Source organism: Pteropus alecto, unplaced genomic scaffold (genome assembly GCF_000325575.1).
Source record: "Pteropus alecto unplaced genomic scaffold, ASM32557v1 scaffold86, whole genome shotgun sequence".
Taxonomy (NCBI): domain Eukaryota; kingdom Metazoa; phylum Chordata; class Mammalia; order Chiroptera; family Pteropodidae; genus Pteropus; species Pteropus alecto.
In genome coordinates, this window is record NW_006442109.1 from 8,686,763 (window position 1) to 8,704,508 (window position 17,746).

The window sequence follows — 17,746 nt, forward strand, 5'->3', positions numbered from 1 at the left end:
TACAGTGGCCAGATCAATCTTTATAAAGCTGCCATCAGATAATAACCCTCCAAAAAAACAAAAAGAAAACAAACAAAAAAAAACTCACCAACGACTTCATTCTGTAAGCAAGACAGGGCTAAATAAGCACGGCGTTCAGGGCTCCTTTCTCAGCGGCCCAGCGGCCCTCTCGGCCTCATCTGCTCGACTGTGCCTCTCAGCATGCCAACCACCACAGTGCCAGCTGTCCTCAGAGCTCACCCTGACCCTTCATGCCATTCTTCCCATGTGCAATGTCCTGCCCTCCCTCTCTGCCTCACGGTATCCTACCTATCCTTCGGGATCCAGCTCACACATGTTACCACAACTCTGACGTCTTCCCACCCCATCCAGCACCATCCTCCTTGGCACATACGGTTCCTCCTGCCTCTGTGCTTGCTCCCTTGGCATCTGGCACAATGCACCACGGGTGAAAACAGACACCTTCAGCCACTCCACCAGACTGTGAATCCTAAGTGCCCTCCCCAGCTCTGGACCCCCAGCATCAGTACATACTGGGAACTCAGCCAGTGCTGACTGAATGAATTAATACATAGGAGACTCTGTCTGGCAAGCCTGGATGCATGTCCCCACGAGAATGCCATCATTACCTCCTTTGACCCCTCAGGGTACGTCATCTGTACCAACTTTTTGTTTTATAATTATGTATAGTCCTGCCTTATTTATCCCAACGAGGCCATAGGACCTTGATGGCAGAGTATGTGAGTTACCTTTGAATCCCCCTCAACTGCCCCCACACCTGGACTGGCACACAGCAATCAGGCAGGAAACGCCTTGTGAATGAATGAGTAAGGAAGAGACAGGCAGGCAGGCAGGGCTCCCACCCAGAGATCACATGGGACACAGGGTGCTCAATCTGACATTTGTCTCCAACTATAAGCTACTGAACACCCTTCTTGAGCCTTGTTCTTCTGAGTGAAGGGAGGGGAGTGGGGTGGAGGGAACTGGTCTAATTGGCCCAACAAGGCAGTGTCTTCCTGCAGACAGGAGCACATTCTCTGGATCCCGAAGGTTTGAGTTCAAAGCCAGCTTCTCCATTTGCTAGCTGCATGACCTGGGCAAAGTTAGTTAGGCAGTGTGCCCCCTTGGTTTCCTAATCTGTAAAATGAAAACTTGCAACACCACTATCCTGTACAGTTGTTATGAAGATTGGCATGAAGCGCTCTGCACAACACTCAGTCCATAGTAAGTTCTCAAGAAATGATGGCCATCGTCATCACCATCCTCTCCTCCCCTTCCAGCTACGAGGCCAGGAGTCTGAGATTTTATGGGCAGGATGAAACCAATAGGTCTGAATAGGTAAAGGTCGGGGCGTGAGGGCTTATCAAGCAGAGAGGAAGCTGGGCCTGTCAGCCCCTGTGTCTCAACATGAGTCCTTACCCTGACTCGTCAGCTGACTCGTTCCCCCATTTAGATCTTCCCAGAAGAGTGGCACCCACTCTCTGCCTGCCGGGCTCATGGCCTATACCTTCCTTTGGAATAAATGACCTAAGAATTCTTGACCTCAGACAAGGGGCATGAGAATCACGGCAGCAGGGAGGAAGAACTGTGCCAACAGGGCACTGTGCCTAGGGTCTCAGTTCAAGAACCATCCTGGTCCCCAGGATCCAGAGGGGAATTCACAGTAAGCTAGCTCCTGGGGCAACTGCCAGTCTGACCAGAGTGAGGCAGCAGGGTTTCAAAGGCGAGTGCCTACTCCAAAGCCTATCAACGGAAAGTGTTGCTGTGGACGTGGTGGGGTAAATTGGTGGGGTAAAATTAAATCCAAGCTGGCCAACCTCAAAAGCCAAAAGCCCAGAGTCAAGTTCACAGTCATGGCCTTTAGTTTCTCAAGTGTTAACATAGCTTCCAGCCTTCAGAGTTTGTTTTTAATAACTCAATCAGTCCTTTCACATCAGGAATTTGACCTTCCCTCAGCAAAGCCCAACACTCACACTGATATTATTTTACAAAGATGTTAAAACAGATCCCCCAAAGTCACATTTCACACTGCCCACTTGTCAGCCTGCATTAAAAGGTTTTCGAGCATCTCCCAATGTTCCAAAGGATGACTTTCCTCATCTGATGCTATCAGTCAAGGACTGGAAACAACTGGGAACAAAAGCCAGGCCAATCCCTTCTGATTCACCAAGCTTGGATATTAACTATTTCATCTCCTGAGCCGCACATTAAGACACAGTAATAAAGGCTGAAACAAAGCCAAGCTCATAATTTTCTAAAACTACCAGACCAGAACATAAATTCCCCTCAATAAAAACGGAATGGATATTTCATTTGTTCTGAGACCTTCTGCAGGTCCACCACATCAGAGCTGAAGGTTGCTCTGGAGTAAAAAACAAATCTCAGAAAAACTGACCCAGAAGTCCAACGGAGGGAAGGTCGTGGAAATGATGGCCTCGCTGTTCCAAAACATCATGAGATAATGCAAAATGATAAACAAAGTATCAAAATATGAAAATGTGTTTACAAAATAATATAAAGAGAAGAAAGAACGGAGAAATGGATATGCACTATGATCTCAATGGTGAGGCACTACTCTACATGCCTGATCCACAAAAATCAAGACGGTGATAAAACAATAACAGTGTGTTTGGGTAAAGAGACTGTGGGAAATTTTGCTTTTGTTTTCAAAATCTTTATATGTTGCCATTTTAAATAAAAACTACATCATTGTAAGATGAAATGCTCAGATAAAATCTAAATAAGTGTATCTGAAACAAGTCTACAAAAGTCAAGGGCTGGAGTCTGCACTGATGACCGTGGGTTTGCAACCAACCACACACGTAGGCTTGGCTGACCACAGACCCTTGTCTCCCGAGCACAAAGTTCGGGAGACTTTCACTCACTCACATCTAACCACCACCCAGGGAAACACAAACCTGGCACATGGTTGCCTTTCCTGCCAGCACTGTTCTCAGGTTTCCAGTTCTGTGGGTGACCCCAGAATCCCTGTAACCAGAAACCTGATGGGATGGGCTGAGCTGGCCAGTGGTGGGGCTTTGGGGGTGGAGCCTCACCTTCAGGACCCTCTCCCCACACTGGGACAGAGCTGCAGCCAGAGGGGGTTCCAGTCATTCAGACTGAGGAGACACTTACCTAAGTTACTGTGTGCTGGGGACATCGGATTCGGGGATAGGTTTGGAGAACCTGCAAGGTGAGACACAGGTATGAGACTTCATAAGAGAATCTTGGCAGGAGAGCCCAATTACTAAATACTTAAATCCAGGTGGGGCAGCTCAACACAGCAGGAAGAAAACCTGGGCTGAGCCTCTAAGACCCAGGACAAGGCCTAGCTCCATATCCTTGCCCACACTCTCCCTCCCTGGGGTCCAGGTTCTTCATCTGTGAAATGAATGGACGAGTGGGTTGATCTCAAGGTCTCTGCCACAACTCGATGGTTTGATGCTCTTCACCAGGACCCACAGTGCAGGGCTACTGTGTTCCCAACTAGGGTACAATACCCTACACCACAATGACCCTCCCTGTTAACTATGCCCACAGGAAAACAAGAGAGACAAGGAACCGCCCCCCCCCCGCCCCCACCACCAGCTTCTCAAAGACTCGGGCAGTAACCTCTCACACAGGTGGGGCGAGAGCTACCCAGACATCACCAGTCAGTTCTCCCAACAGCTCATGCACCTGGAAATACCAATCTAACCCTTTCCCCAGGTCTCAGGAAACTCACCAAGCTGCCTTAGAAATCCCACGACTCAGCAACCAGACTGACTTTTATGTAAGACATAACGCTGCACATGGGGAAAAGTCCAAACCTACTCAATTCTTCCTCCTCTATTACCGTCTGTCCACCCCTCACCCCCAGCAGTTTGTTGTTGTTGTTGTTTTTTTAAAGCCCACATGGCATCGACCTTCCAAAAAATCAAGTGGCTGCCTTTCACAGAGCAACACTGGGCATGTCCCTCCTTTATCCCTGTACCCATGGGGCTACGAAAGTTATTTATTTATTAACGACCCTGTGGGGTTGGCCCCACCCTGAAATCTACCAGTTCTAGGGGCTGGGCCTCCTGTATACGCCTCCCTCAGCTGTTAGTGGGGGGTTCTGTTCCTGCTGCCACCATGGGCTTCTTTTCCTCCCCCAGCACCCAATACATCAAGGGGTGTAGAAGAGTTTCAGAAGAAGCAGAGCTTCCAAATCAGCACGGGGTCTGGACATGTGGACTTTGGCAAAGAGGTTTAACCTCTTTAAGCTTTGACTTTTTCCCTCAGGCGTAAAATGGGGATAATACCATCTATTATGTGACTTATGGAAATGAAGTGAGAACATGCATATAAAAATGCCCACACCAAGACTGGTACATAGTAGACACTCGATAAATTTGATTTCCTATTCTGTGGTGGCTCATGAAGACCCAGGAAAGCTGTGGGACCCTTCTCACTGATCTGAACAGGCATGTGTATGCAAGTTAGGGGAGACACAGGGCTGGCTGGGTAGTGACCTTCAGGCTCCAGCTGGGACGCCGCCACATTTCAGCTGTCCATGAGCAACTGGACTGGTTTCCAAACAGATGACTTTGAGTGAAGAACAGAAAAAATAGGAGACCCTCACCAACTCAGCCACCAATGGGCTGGCCGCAGCCCACAAAGTCCAGCGTCCACTTTCAATAAATCACTCACGTTCCCAAGAGGGCCCTGCAAGTTCACTCATGGGAGGAGAAGAAGAATAGAGAGGGACAGAGAAAATGGCGCAGAAAGAAACAGGAGGAAGGGGAAGAACTGAGACCTGAGGGGGCGAAAAAGGCAGCGGCTTGGCCCCTACACAGAACCTTCCTCTTTGGTCTGTTTTCTCTTATAACCATAATCATTCCACAACCATGAAGAGCAGCAAGGAGGAAAGAAAGAACAGACAGTGAGAAGAAATACAGCATCTGGAGAGATGCTGCTTAGCTGGCCTGCATCCCATGCCAGCGTTTAATAGCTGCGAGCTCGCCACGGCCACTTGGCATCGAATACAGGAAGGTCTTCAGTGTATTCCCACTGTCAGCCACTCATGGGAGGGGGGTGGGGTGTTGGGGGAGGCTAAACCCCAAAGTACCACCTTGCCCAGGCTAGGTACCAAGCAGCTACATTTACAATGAACATGTGAGTGTCTTTTGTCTCTTTTGGGCTGTGTGCAAGGCAGTTGGTTCTGCTGTGTCTGGCGGTCCTGTGGGCATGATGCATGCCCACCATCATCAGAGCAGGACATCTGCTTGGCTCCCTCCTCCTCCTCACCCAACCGCACACAACGCAGTGCACATTCCATGTGGCAGCTGGGGTTCAATTCTAGAAGCCACTGGTCTGGAGCCAATTTGGCCTCATAATAAATGATGCAGGAACATCTGGAGATGTGGTTGAAGACAACTGGGCTGGGTCCCTCACAGTAGGAACACACAGATCACATTTGGTCACCACACAAAAATAGATGCTTCAGGGGGCTCCACTGGCCATCGGCACAGACCTTGCCTTCATTCAGGCTCTAAGAAACTGTTTCTGGTGATCAAGCCCATGCCCCAGCCTACAGCCAGCAACATCTCACTGAGGCACAGATTCACTGAAAGCCTTCAGTGGCTCCCCATCAGTCCCCTGCCACACTTGAAGGCTTGAGTGGCATGCCCTCCTGTCTCTCCCCACCTCTAGAGGAGGAGGCTCTGGTCACACTGAGTGCTTACCATCCCCAGAATGCACCAGGCTCTCCTGCCCTTTTTCCATCGACTCTGACTGGCATACCCTCTTGCCTGCCCTGATGGCTTGGTGAACACCTACACATCACTAAGATTCAACTCAAGAAAAACCTCCACTACAAGGTACTGTTGCACCCTCAATACCTCCTCCCCAGGCTAGGTATAAGTGGCCCTACTCTGTGCTCCTGATACCATGTGGCGTCTTCCAACAGGGCATATATAAGATGGCACATAACTGACACTTGTTTTGTCGGTCTCCCCCACAAGCTGTGAGCAGCTCAGGCTCCTCCTCTATCCCTAGCGGCTGGCACAGTGCCTGGCATAGAGTGGTTGCTCTATAAATACTGAACAGAGCAACAGAAGGAGGAGGTGAAGAGAGAGGGAGGAAGGGAAGGCACTCAGGATTAAGGGCACGTCCCTCCAAGGCTCTGACCTGCGTCCATGCTGTGGTTCATCTGGTGGTCACTGGTCTCTCCATCTTCACTCAGGTAGCCAGGGGGTGGGGTTTCTGGGAATCAGAAAGAAAGCAGTTCATTAAATGGCCTCCATAGCTTGGCTCTTGAGAGACCTTTAGCAAACTCTGTCACACATTCACACCACGATGCCTGTAGCAGGTGCTGGAGGAGCTCTGGGCCTTGACTCGAGGGCACGGCCCCTGGATCCTGCTGTCCTCATGCCCTTGACCTCAGGGCTCCCCACCTCATCATTACTGCCTTTGTTCATAAGTCTGACACGCCTGTTCCTACAGCCTCTGCCAGGCTAACTTCTCCCCATCCTTCAACATCGGGTTTAAGCCCACCTCTCCAGGGGAAGCTGTGGACTTGCCTCAGCCTTACCCATCTCTGTTCTCTGAAGGGCAGCTGCTTCAAACCCCACTGTGGCTCTGTCATCTACTCCTGTGCAAGCGCCTTGTTATTTGTCATCTCCTTAGGGGATGTCCTAGCCTCCCAAGTGGGCTGCACATTCAGTGACAGCAGAGACTGTGATCTATTTCTTTGAATCTACCGTCCAGACCGACTTAGCTCTCTAAAATTTGCTGAATGAACAAAGTAGGTGGCCTGCCCCCTGGAGACCAGCGCTACCTGGACAGGGTCTGAAAAGGCTGGATCTGTAAAGTGGGTCTCTCCTTAATGCAGTGATCCATGCACACAGGCCTGTGGTCACCCTCAACACAATACACTCACTCAGGATGAAGGCTCATCCGAATCAGAATGCTCTGAAAGGGACGCGGCAAGGTTACCGCCCAGCAGCCACGGTCCCTGCACCATGACTAGCACAACGCCGCCAAGCTGTTTTCCAGGACTTCAAGAGTGCTGCCGATTCACACATTATTTGCATGTAAATGAAGGGCTTCTAAAAACATCTGCACTCTTTGACAGTGGAGCCCACTTCTCCCTGTGGAGCCAAAACTCAAATTGGGCCTCAACCCCCACCCAGGCTGTAACCATTCAGCAGGCTGACTGACAGGCCAGCTCTCTGCTCGCTGCCTGGCCAGCGGTGCACCCACTGCCTCTGCAGCCCCCAGACCATCAGGGGTTCTGCCTGAACTCCAGCCCCAGCCTCGAGGGCGGTGAGAGGAACACAGCGTCACTATTTCCGCTTCCAAAATAAATGACTACACCGAGGCCAGACGGAAGGGTCACACTGCCACTTCTCCGTGCCAAGAAAAGCATCGTTAGTGAGCAGGGAGCCAAGGCCACGGGTCCTCTCCCAACACGGAGGGGGTTCTGAGTCAGGGGCCAGCCCTGTGTGCAGAGAGGGTTGCTGGGGGTGGGGGCAAGAGCGGGGCAGTGGGCCATGTCCCCAGGCCCCCTGCACTGCCAGGTACCTACCTGGAATATTGCTCTGAGGCTCAATGCCCGCAGGGAAGTTAGTGTTCTCGGGGATGGAATGGCTGTAGTCGTCCAGTGGGGGGAACTCGGCCGGGATCTCCGTGTGGCGCGGCACCAACACAGGAGGTAGAACTGCCCAGAGACAGAGCAGAGGAGTGTTGGCACCGATGCCAGGCTGGCACCAAAGCCCCTGTACCCTCAAACACACTACAGACCCTCCCTCAGGAGGGGCGGGAGGAGGAGGGAAGGGAGAGAAAGAGCGGGTGGGGGAGGCGGTGATATGTGGCAGCTGCAGGCCCCATCGAGAGGAGGGGAGCATACCTGGGGTCTCTACCCTCTGATAGTGGTAGGGATTCACGCAGACCTCGTCCTTCTTCATGTTGAAGGCGAACTCACACAGCTCCATAGCCCGCAGCTCATGGTGGCTGTGCAGGTCAGGCCACCGCCACAAGCGGCAGTAGATGACGTGGGGGAGCCCCTTCCTATGGGACACCTGCAGTCGGCCATCCAGGGACCTGCCAGGACAGGGAGGGGCAAAAAGAGACCATGAAGTGGACTTGGCCTGCCTTCTTCAAAGTCCTGCCTGCTGCAGCTCCCGGTGAGTTTGCTGGCAGAGGCACAGAAAGCTCTCCCCTCCCCTCCTTTCTTTCAGACTCAGAGGGCGCAGAGATCAGAGAACCGCTAACTGTTAGTGCTGGAAGGGATCCCAGGAGAAGAACACAGGCCCACCAAGGAAGGCCGAGGCCTCCCCAGGCTGGCGGAGGAGGCCTTGAAACCATGAGTCCCTGAGGTAAGTTCTCCGCACTCCCCAAGCTCCCCCCTGCCTCCCATATGAAGGGATGGCAGTTGAATGGTGCTCTGAAAAGGTCCAGAGCCAGGCAAAGGTGAGCAGTCGGGGGAAAGGCTGAGTAAGAAAATGAATTCTTTTGGTAAGAATATGAGGACCACATACTGAGGTGACAAAGCACACAGGCCGCCCCTAATGTTTTTCGACACTCACCTAGTCCCTCCCTTACACCTTAGAAAACAAAGAGAAAAAAACTGTCTTTTTTAAGTGGTATTTGTGATGAGGCAGGGAGGGAGAGGAGGACATTTAAGGGGCTTTTAAACTGTAAGAGCCTACACCGCAGACTTGTCCGGAGTCTCTTTCGATTCGAAGGTTTTTTGCAGGTTGACACAGGCGTCACCCATCCTCGGCTCTCTTCTAGCTCGGAGCTAAGGCCCACAGGGTCATGCACGGGCTGAGCAGGAGCGGAGTCTGCGGCTCCACACCACGCTTAGTTCTACAACTGTCCTCAGCCTGGCTGGGCCGAACACACCCAATGGCAGTGCCCTGTCCCTTTGCAAACCACATATTCTGTAGTTCCTGGACCAGCAACGTGGATCCATGGAAGCTTGTTGAAAAGGCAGGGCCTACCCCAACCTACTAAATCAGAATCTTCCTCTTTATAAAACCTCCAGGTGATATGCAGGCAAGCAATTTGTAGCAGTGCTACAGACGTAACTGGGAAGCGCAGAAGTGGTAGAAGCACTGTCAGCCATGAGTAAGGTGGGGAGCTGGGAGGCTCTTGAAGGGATGTGAGATTTCAGATGACAACCAGTATCAGACAAGTGAGGAGATTCTATTCACACATAAAATATTAACAAGTATTTTATAAGAGCCTACTATGTGCGGCCGTAGGGACAGAGTAGTGGGCATGATTTTTCTAACAGTTGGGCAGAGCTGGTGGAGAGGTGTTTGCGAGTTCCCTCTCTCTGCCTCCATAGGACTGAGGGTACCCGTTTGCCTGAATAAACAGGATTTAGGGACACTCTGTGAGGAAGGGGCTAGCCAGATGCAATAGGAAGCACCAAAGAGAGAGAAATGGAGTTATCCAATCAAACTCTCCAGGCCACAGGCCTGGGGATGAGGAAGGACAGACAAAGGCCAGAGCTGGGCTTGGTCACAGGGAAGACAGAGAGCTGCTGACTTAGGGCATCTCAAAGGATGTAATTACCTCTCTCACACAGGGCCTCAGACAAAAGAACCCCTGCAGCCAAAAACAGTGATTACCAGGCAGAAGGCAGAGGACAGCCTTGGACTCACCCTGAGGTATAGAAGGAAGACTGCCAGATACGGAGTCAGGGGACCTGGGTCAAAATCGGGTTCTAGACTCCTGGCTGTGAGACACCGGGTGAGTCAGGAGGTCTCTGGGACCCTCAGTTACTTCACCTGTAAAATGGGAACATTCTCCCATCCCCCTGACCTTCTGCAGCTTGGTATTCAATTAAAAGTGTTTTGTGAAATGCCAACCAATATTATTATTCCACATGACAATTAGCACTCTCCAAACCCAGCTTTGGATAAATGGTGTGAGAGTGGGGCCGAGGAGGAGAGAAAGGGAGAGTGGGAAGTGGTGAGTGGGCAATGACAATTATTCAGCTGTTCCCATTCTCTTGCAAAGCCACTGAGGGCCCAGAGATCAGGGAAGTGGCCACATTTGCTCTTCAGTGACTGACAAAAGCCCCAACAAAGGGCCAGCTGGACATCTGTAGCTACCTCTGCAGGGGGAGGCCCAGGAGAAAGGCTCAGGCCAGCAGCGAGGGAGGAATGGGGCTGTGGACAGAGCCACCCGTCCTCGCCTGGCTGACGGAAGTGGGTGCCCTCTTGCTTAAAAAATAATAATACACAGCAGGAGGAGGGATGGTGATGGACAACATCGGAGAAGGATCACAGCTTCCATGGGGCAGGCAGCCTAAGAGAGTGAGGGAAAGGCCAAGTTCCTATCAGCCCTATACCTGGGCCTTGAGCCTTTAGGAAGGGATGGTAGATGGGACAGGATGCTGTGTGTGCGCAGGAGACTCTGGGCACTCCTAATGAGGAGGGACACTTATATACAGCCCTAACATGCCAAACCCTCAGAACCAGGACACCTGAACTGGGCACCTCACTTGCCAGGGATCCATAGTGGACCCAGGGCCCCACAGCTACTCAGGAACCTACAACGAGAAAAAATGGCATAGAGCAGAAAGCGATGGGGCAGCCAGTGGGACACGAACCGAAGCAGGTGAGGCACGAGGTGGGGCTGTGCTGTGGTTGTGATGTGGTCATCACGGGTTTGGAGATGGGAAGGAGAGTCGGGGGTACGGGGAGGACAGAAGGTTTATCACATCTGTAGATAGAGAACTTCAGTTGCCTGATTCCTCATCCAATTCTTTCTATATTGCGTGGGCTGTTTCCTCTCAGGGCCTGAAGAACTTGGCTGCCTGCTGAAACAACTATGGCACAGAAAGCTCCAGGCAAAGAAGAAGGAAGAAGGAGAAAATCGGAGGAGGGGTAGTAAAGGGGAGGGGTATGAAGGGAAGGGAGAAGGGAGGCGGGAGAGAGGGCAAAACAGAGATGGTGGAGAAGGAGGGGGCGGTGGAAGGAGGGGGGTGGGGGGTAAGAAACCTTCTTTGGTCAAATAAAACAGACTGAATGGATGCGTTTATCTCTGTCCTGCCGAAGACAATGAGTAGGAGAACAGAGCAGACAAAAATAGAAAGGGGAGGGGTATGAAGGAAAGGGAGAAGGGAGGCGGGAGAGAGGGCAAAACAAAGATGGTGGAGAAGGAGGGGGCGGTGGAAGGAGGGGGGTGGGGGGTAAGAAACCTTCTTTGGTCAAATAAAACAGACTGAATGGATGCGTTTATCTCTGTCCTGCCGAAGACAATGAGTAGGAGAACAGAGCAGACAAAAATAGAAAGTGGATGGCAGCATGGAAACAGACTTAGCAGAGTGGAGTGAGCTGAAACCAAGCACCTATCAGAGGAAACCAACAAAAGTGATTCTATTTGTGCCTCAGAACCCGGGAAAGACTCAGGAATTGGAGGCACCACACACTTCTCAAGATGAAGCTGAAAACAAGATGGGTTGAAAGTCTATAGAAGAGGCATTCAGATCCCAGGCCCTTTCCCTGAGCCCCGGCAAACAGGGTCTCCCCGATTCTGCAAGAGACAGGCTTGCTCTCTACAAAAAATAAACTGGAGGGCTCTGAAAGGGCCACCAGGTCACAGCTGGGGTGAGGGTCAGACGAGGGCTAGATTTCATGGAGGCTCCCTTGCTCACTTGGTACCCAGGACAGTGACAGATGGCCTGTGCTCCCACCCTTCCATGGGGCAGGCAGCCTAAGAGAGTGAGGAAAAGGCCAAGTTCCTATCAGCCCTTCCCTGTGGAGAAATTAAACAGCACAGCCCACGAGACCTGCAATCCTGACATTTGGGGATCCCCCCGACAAAATGGTCCTGTTCCTGCCAGCTCATCCTAGACTACAGGGCAACCCACCAGCCAACAAGTCTCTTCCACCTTCATACATAGAGCATTTAATCAGCTTTTTATTGTCCCACTCTTAAATAGGAATGCATGGCCTGAATCTCCAGCCATTTAAAGAAAGCCTCTAACAAGAGGCACAGAGAAACAAGAAGGGGGAAAAAGGGAAGTCTGTGATAATGCAGAGAGAAAAAAACTTCCAAACTAAATAAAACAAAACCAACACTACTCTCAGGGAGATAAGATATTGCAATCCTAAAATAGGAACATTTACAGGCTATTTAAAAAAAAAAAAAGAACTCTTGGAAACAAAAAATAAAAATATAAATTAAAAATTCAAGAGAGAATCAAGTCAAGGACTTCTTGAGTTCTTAAACTATTATATACATGAATTACTTTGATAAATGATTAAATTTTTAAAAAGCAAGGGAGCTACAGTAATCAAGGCAGTGTGGCAATGGCAAAAAGACTGGTAAACAGATGGTGAAAGCCAAGAGAGTCCAGAAATCATCAAATATATATATGGACAACTCATTCTTGACAAAGGACCAAAGAATATTTAGTAGAGAAAAAGATAGTCTTTTCAACGAATGGTGCTAGAACAGTTGGATATTCATATGCAAGAAAAATGAACTGCAATCTACACCTGGTACCCGATATAAAAATTAGCTGAAATGGGTCATAATATAAAACCTAAAATAATACAACTTGTAGAAGAAGACATAGGAGAAACTCTTTGTGACCTTGGGATAGGCAAACATTGCTTAGATACCACACCAGAAGCACATTCCATTAAAAAAGAAAAAAAAAAGTTGACAAATTGGACTTCATCAAAACAAGCTTTTGGTCTTTGAAAGTCACTGTTAAAAGAATAAAGAGACAAGACACAAATTGGGAGAAAATATTTGCAAAACATATATCTAAAAAAGGACCTATGTCCAGAATATATAGAGAATCCTATAAACTCAATATAGTAAGCAAAACAACCCAACTATAAAAAAATATATATTTAAACAGACACTACACAAAAAGATATAAAGATGGCAAAGAAGCACATGAAAACATGTTTGACGTCATTAGTCTTTAGAGAAGTGCAAATTAAAACTGCAATGAGACACCTCCGCATAATTATTATAATAGATTAAATGAAAAGACTGTGCCACCCATTGGCAAGGATGTGGAGCAACTGAAACTTCAAACATTGCTGGTAGGAATGTAAAATGGTACAACTACTTCGAAAAACAGTTTGGAAGTTTCTTAAACAGCTGAAAGCTAACATACCATATCATCTACCCATTTTACTCCTAAGCTTAACCAAAAGAAATCAAAGTATCTGTCCATACATGAACGTTCACAGCTGCTCCATCTGTAACAGCCCCAAACCGGAAATCACCCAATGTGTATCGACAGGTAAATAGCTAAACAAACCATGACATAGCCATACAAAGGACTACTACTCAGCAATATAAAAAAAAAAATGAACTACTGACACACACGACAAGATGGATCAATCTAAAAATAATTATGCCGAGTGAAAGAAGCCAGACGTGATTCCATTTAGATAAAATTACAGAGTAATTCAAAGTAAAGCAAAGTTACAAACTAATCTAGAGTGACAGAGAGTAGATCAGCGGTGACATGGGGATGTGTGGGGACAGGAGCGCGGGGCTTATTAAGGGGTAAAGGTTGTGTTTACTATCTTATTGGTAGTGATGATTTCACAGGTGTATACATATGTCAAAATTTATCAATTTGTACACTTTAAATATGTGCTGTTTGTTGTACATCAATTATATCACAATTAAAAAAAAGAGGCAAGGGCTTTGGGGCTTTAGATTCAGGATTAACCTGAATCCAAATACAGACTCTGTGCTCGATAAATGCGTAAACTTTATCAAATTGGCCTTAATTTTTTTCATCTGAAATATCAGCCCCTTGGTTGAACTGCTGGAAGGACTCAATGATATCCTGTGCGGAAAATCTTTGGTATAGAGTAAACACACAATAAATGGCAGCAATCTATTATTATTGTTCAACAATCACTACCTTCATTACTATGACGATGCCTGACAAAGTAAGGTATATACTAGGAGCTCAAAAACTCCAGTCCCCTCCCTTGCTTTGGCCTTCTGGGTGCCCAGCTACGTGGGCCACAATGAAAACCTCAGTAGGCCTAGTGCTTTGAATATTTGCAAGGCTCTGTGCTCTTTCTCTCAGGTCAGCCACACCTATGCTGAACAGGTCAACGCATGTCTCATAGGGGCCCTGCCTCACTGTGCACCTAGGATCCCATCCCAGGATCACACAGCAGTCTGCACCAGGGCAGCAGGTGAAGGTCAGCTCTCCTGGCTGCCAGGCTGGGCCTGAGGACAGGGAGACAAGCAAGCTCTCCAGCTCATGAGCATGTGACCACTGGTGTGGATTGGCAGTATTTTCCGGAAGTCATCTGGTTCATGCCCCTGCTTCTGGGCCATACAATTCCCTAACTCAAGACAGCAATGGCCTCTCATTCACATTTTATGCATCAGTGGTGACTTCTCTTGGTTTAGTCTGGGCTGCTAGGAGCCAGTATTCCTTCCTTCTCCTTCCCACTCAAAATATACACCATTGCTTACCAAAATAATAATAGTGAACTGGGAGTTTCAGCTGCTGGATCTAATTTAGCTGATGCGTCCGGTACACACCCTCCCAAGCTTCACAGGGCACCAGGCCCATTTTAAGTAAATCCAATAAATAGGTCTTAATTCTGAGCTGATGTTACCATAAACATGCTTGGTTGCAGAAAAGAATCTATTTATGACCTACTCTCCTGACCCAGCCCTTGTAGCCCAAGACCAGCTGCTAGGGGCTATAAGTACAGCCCCAGAAACTGGGCTTCAGGCCTCCTCCCCGTTTATGACTGTCATTTCTTCCTAGATCTAGTGGCTTCCTCATGAGAGACCCCCCCCAAGTCTTTTTCAGCAACTCTCTCCAGCTCCTTTGACAGAGGTTTAATCCTTAAATATGTTCTTCACTAGCTAAACCATTTCCTGTGGCAGGAAATTAGGTTTCCTCCCATTGGCTCCAATGGGACCCATAAAGTATCCCAAAATGGTGGTAGGAGCCACAGCCAAGGATGTGGACATGCCAGAGTCCAAAGCCGATGGTGAGGAGAAGCCTGCCAGAATGCTCCCAAGGGGGGAGGGTGGGGCTGGGCCCCACCTCCTGCCACATGCCACTAGAGTCCTCTGTTACCAATGACCAGCTACCCACAGCTATGTGGGGGCCGACATGAATACCAGTGGATTTGGACATGGGGTTTGGGGAGATTAGAAGCAGAGAACATAAATAAGCTCCAGAAATATGCCAAGATCTACTGAGTACAAACCATGTGCCAGGCATATTGCTACTATGTGAGAATACAAAAATGGTAAAGCCCAGTATACCCTGCTTTCACCAAGCACAGAGAACTTAACAGGCTTGCCCAAGGTCAGATAACTCGTGAAAGCCAGGGCCAGAATTCAAACCCAGACCAGTGCTGAGAAATGGGGGGTGAGGGGTAGGGAGAATAGGGTTTGTTCTGCTATCCCATGCTGCATCTTTATCAGGAAAATTAACCTCTTATCAATCATCAGATGGTTACTGAACACCTAACCATATCTTGGGCACTTGTGCTGGCTACCTGAGTCAAAGAAGTAAGCAAAAAGAAAATGTGTTAGCACTATCATATTTCAGTTGAAACTGATTTTATTTAACACACTTCCAATGCTTAACTTTCTAGCTTAAGATTCAAACTTTCTCTTTTGACTTGCCTATACTGAGTAATAATAACAATAGTTAGAGAAGTTACTACCACAATGTGCCAGGCACAGTGCCGATCACTTGATGATGGTGGTAGATTGAATCAGTCACCCCGTCTGTACCCATGCCCTTTGCTAGACGGCTTTGCTGCTCTTCCTTCTATGGGTGGAGTGTTACGTCCTTGTCTCTTGACTTTGGGCTAGGCTATTAACTTGCTTTGGCTCACGGAATGTGAGTAGAAGGAGTAAAGTGCCATCGTGTGTTTCTGCTTGCCCTCTTGTACCACTGTCCTTGCCATGGGAAGAGCTTCCCCAGGCAGCTGCTGCCCCTCAGCGTGGGCCCATAACCAACACAGATGGAACAGTCTGAGCCGAATCTGCAGCAAAATGCCAAGTCCAGGTGAACCACAGAAGCAAGAGTCAGCACAAACAATGGTTGTTTTAAGCTGCTGAGCTTTTGGAGTGGTTTGTTACTCAACACTAACTGACTGATACAATGACTTGATCACCAATCTTTCCAATAAACTTACAAGTATCATTATCTTTGTATCCTGGTGGAGAAACAGAGTGCCTGAGAGGCTACACAACTTTGCAAAGGCCCAGAGTTAATCTAAAGTGAAGCCAGGCTATGTGACTCACTCTTCTCTAACTGTAAATGGGGCATAACAGTATTTCCTGATCTTGAATACAATATCACAATAAGACTAAACCATTTCAGAAGGACTTAGTTTCTGTTTATGGAGAACAACCTACCTATATAGGCTTTTGGAGTCAGTTTGCGTGAAATGTGAACTTATCCCAAATACTCAACTTATTTTTTGAAGTGGCCCAAGTAGCATATTGATAACTCAATATTACCATTATCAAAACAAATTTCTGTCCAGCATCTATTTATGATAAAAACTCTCAGCAAAGTGGGAATAGAAGGAACATACCTCAACATAATAAAGTCCATATATGACAAACCTCCAGCTAACATCGTACTAAAAGGGGAAAGGCTAAAAGCGTTTTCCTTAAGATCAGGAACAAAACAAGGATGCCCACTTTCATCACTCTTCTTCAACACTGTATTAGAAGTCTTATTCACAGCAATAAGACAAGAAAGAGAAATAAAAGGCATCTGAATTGGAAAGGAAGAAGTAAAACTCTCGTTATTTGCCAATGACACGATACTATATATAGAGAACCCTAAAGATTCCACCAAAAAACTGTTAGAACTGATCAATAAATTCAGTAAAGTAGCAGGATAGAAAATAAATATTCTGAAGTCAGTGGCATTTTTATACACCAATGATGAACTTTCAGAAAGAGAAATTAAGAAAACAATCCCATTTACAATTGTGAAAACTATAAAATACCCGGGAATCAAATTAACCAGGAAGGTAGAAGACCTGTTTTCAGAAATTATAAGTCATTGAAAAAAGAAATTGGAAGCATATACCCTGTTCATGGACAGGAAGAATCAACATTGTTAAAATGGCCATACTACTCAAAGCAACCTATAGATTCAATGCAATCCCTATCAAAATACCAAACAATCCTAAAATTTATATAGAGCCATAAAAAAAAAACCCAAAAAGCCAAGGCAATCTTGAGAAAGAAGAACAAAGTTGGAGGTATAACACTACCTGATATCAAACTATACTACAAGGCTACGAATAATCAAAACAGCATGATACTGGCATAAAAACAGATACACTGATCAATGGAACAGAATAGAGAGCCCAGAAATAAATCCGCACCTATATGCTCACTTACTATATGACAAAGGAGGTAAGAATATACAATGGAGTAAAGACAGTCTCTTCAATAAATGGTGTTGGGAAAATTGGACAGATACACGCAAAAAAAAAGAAGCTGGACCATCTTCTTACACCATATACAAGAATAGACTCAAAATGGATTAAAGATTTAAATGGAAGACCCAAAACCATAAAAATTTTAGAAGAAAACATAGGCAGTAAACTCTCTGATATTACTAACAGGAATTTCTTTTCACATATATCTCCTTGGACAAGGGAAACAAAAGAAAAAAGTTAAAAAATGAGACTACATCAAACTAAAAAGTTTTTGTACAGCAAAGGAAACCATCAACAAAAGAAGACAACCGACTGTTTGAGAGAAGATATTT

At 47.5% G+C, this 17,746-nt stretch overlaps 1 protein-coding gene across 1 annotated transcript in view; it reads right to left on the reverse strand.

The window, feature by feature from the left end:
* SMAD3 (SMAD family member 3) overlaps positions 1 to 17,746 on the reverse strand; it is a 114,334-nt gene that overhangs the window by 15,593 nt on the left and 80,995 nt on the right. The window contains exons 2-5 of the mRNA XM_006920230.3: positions 7,871 to 8,064; positions 7,550 to 7,681; positions 6,151 to 6,225; positions 3,136 to 3,186 (exon numbers count right to left, since the gene is read on the reverse strand). Coding sequence (XP_006920292.1) covers positions 3,136 to 3,186; positions 6,151 to 6,225; positions 7,550 to 7,681; positions 7,871 to 8,064 — 452 coding nt within the window. The remainder of the gene's footprint in view (positions 1 to 3,135; positions 3,187 to 6,150; positions 6,226 to 7,549; positions 7,682 to 7,870; positions 8,065 to 17,746) is intronic.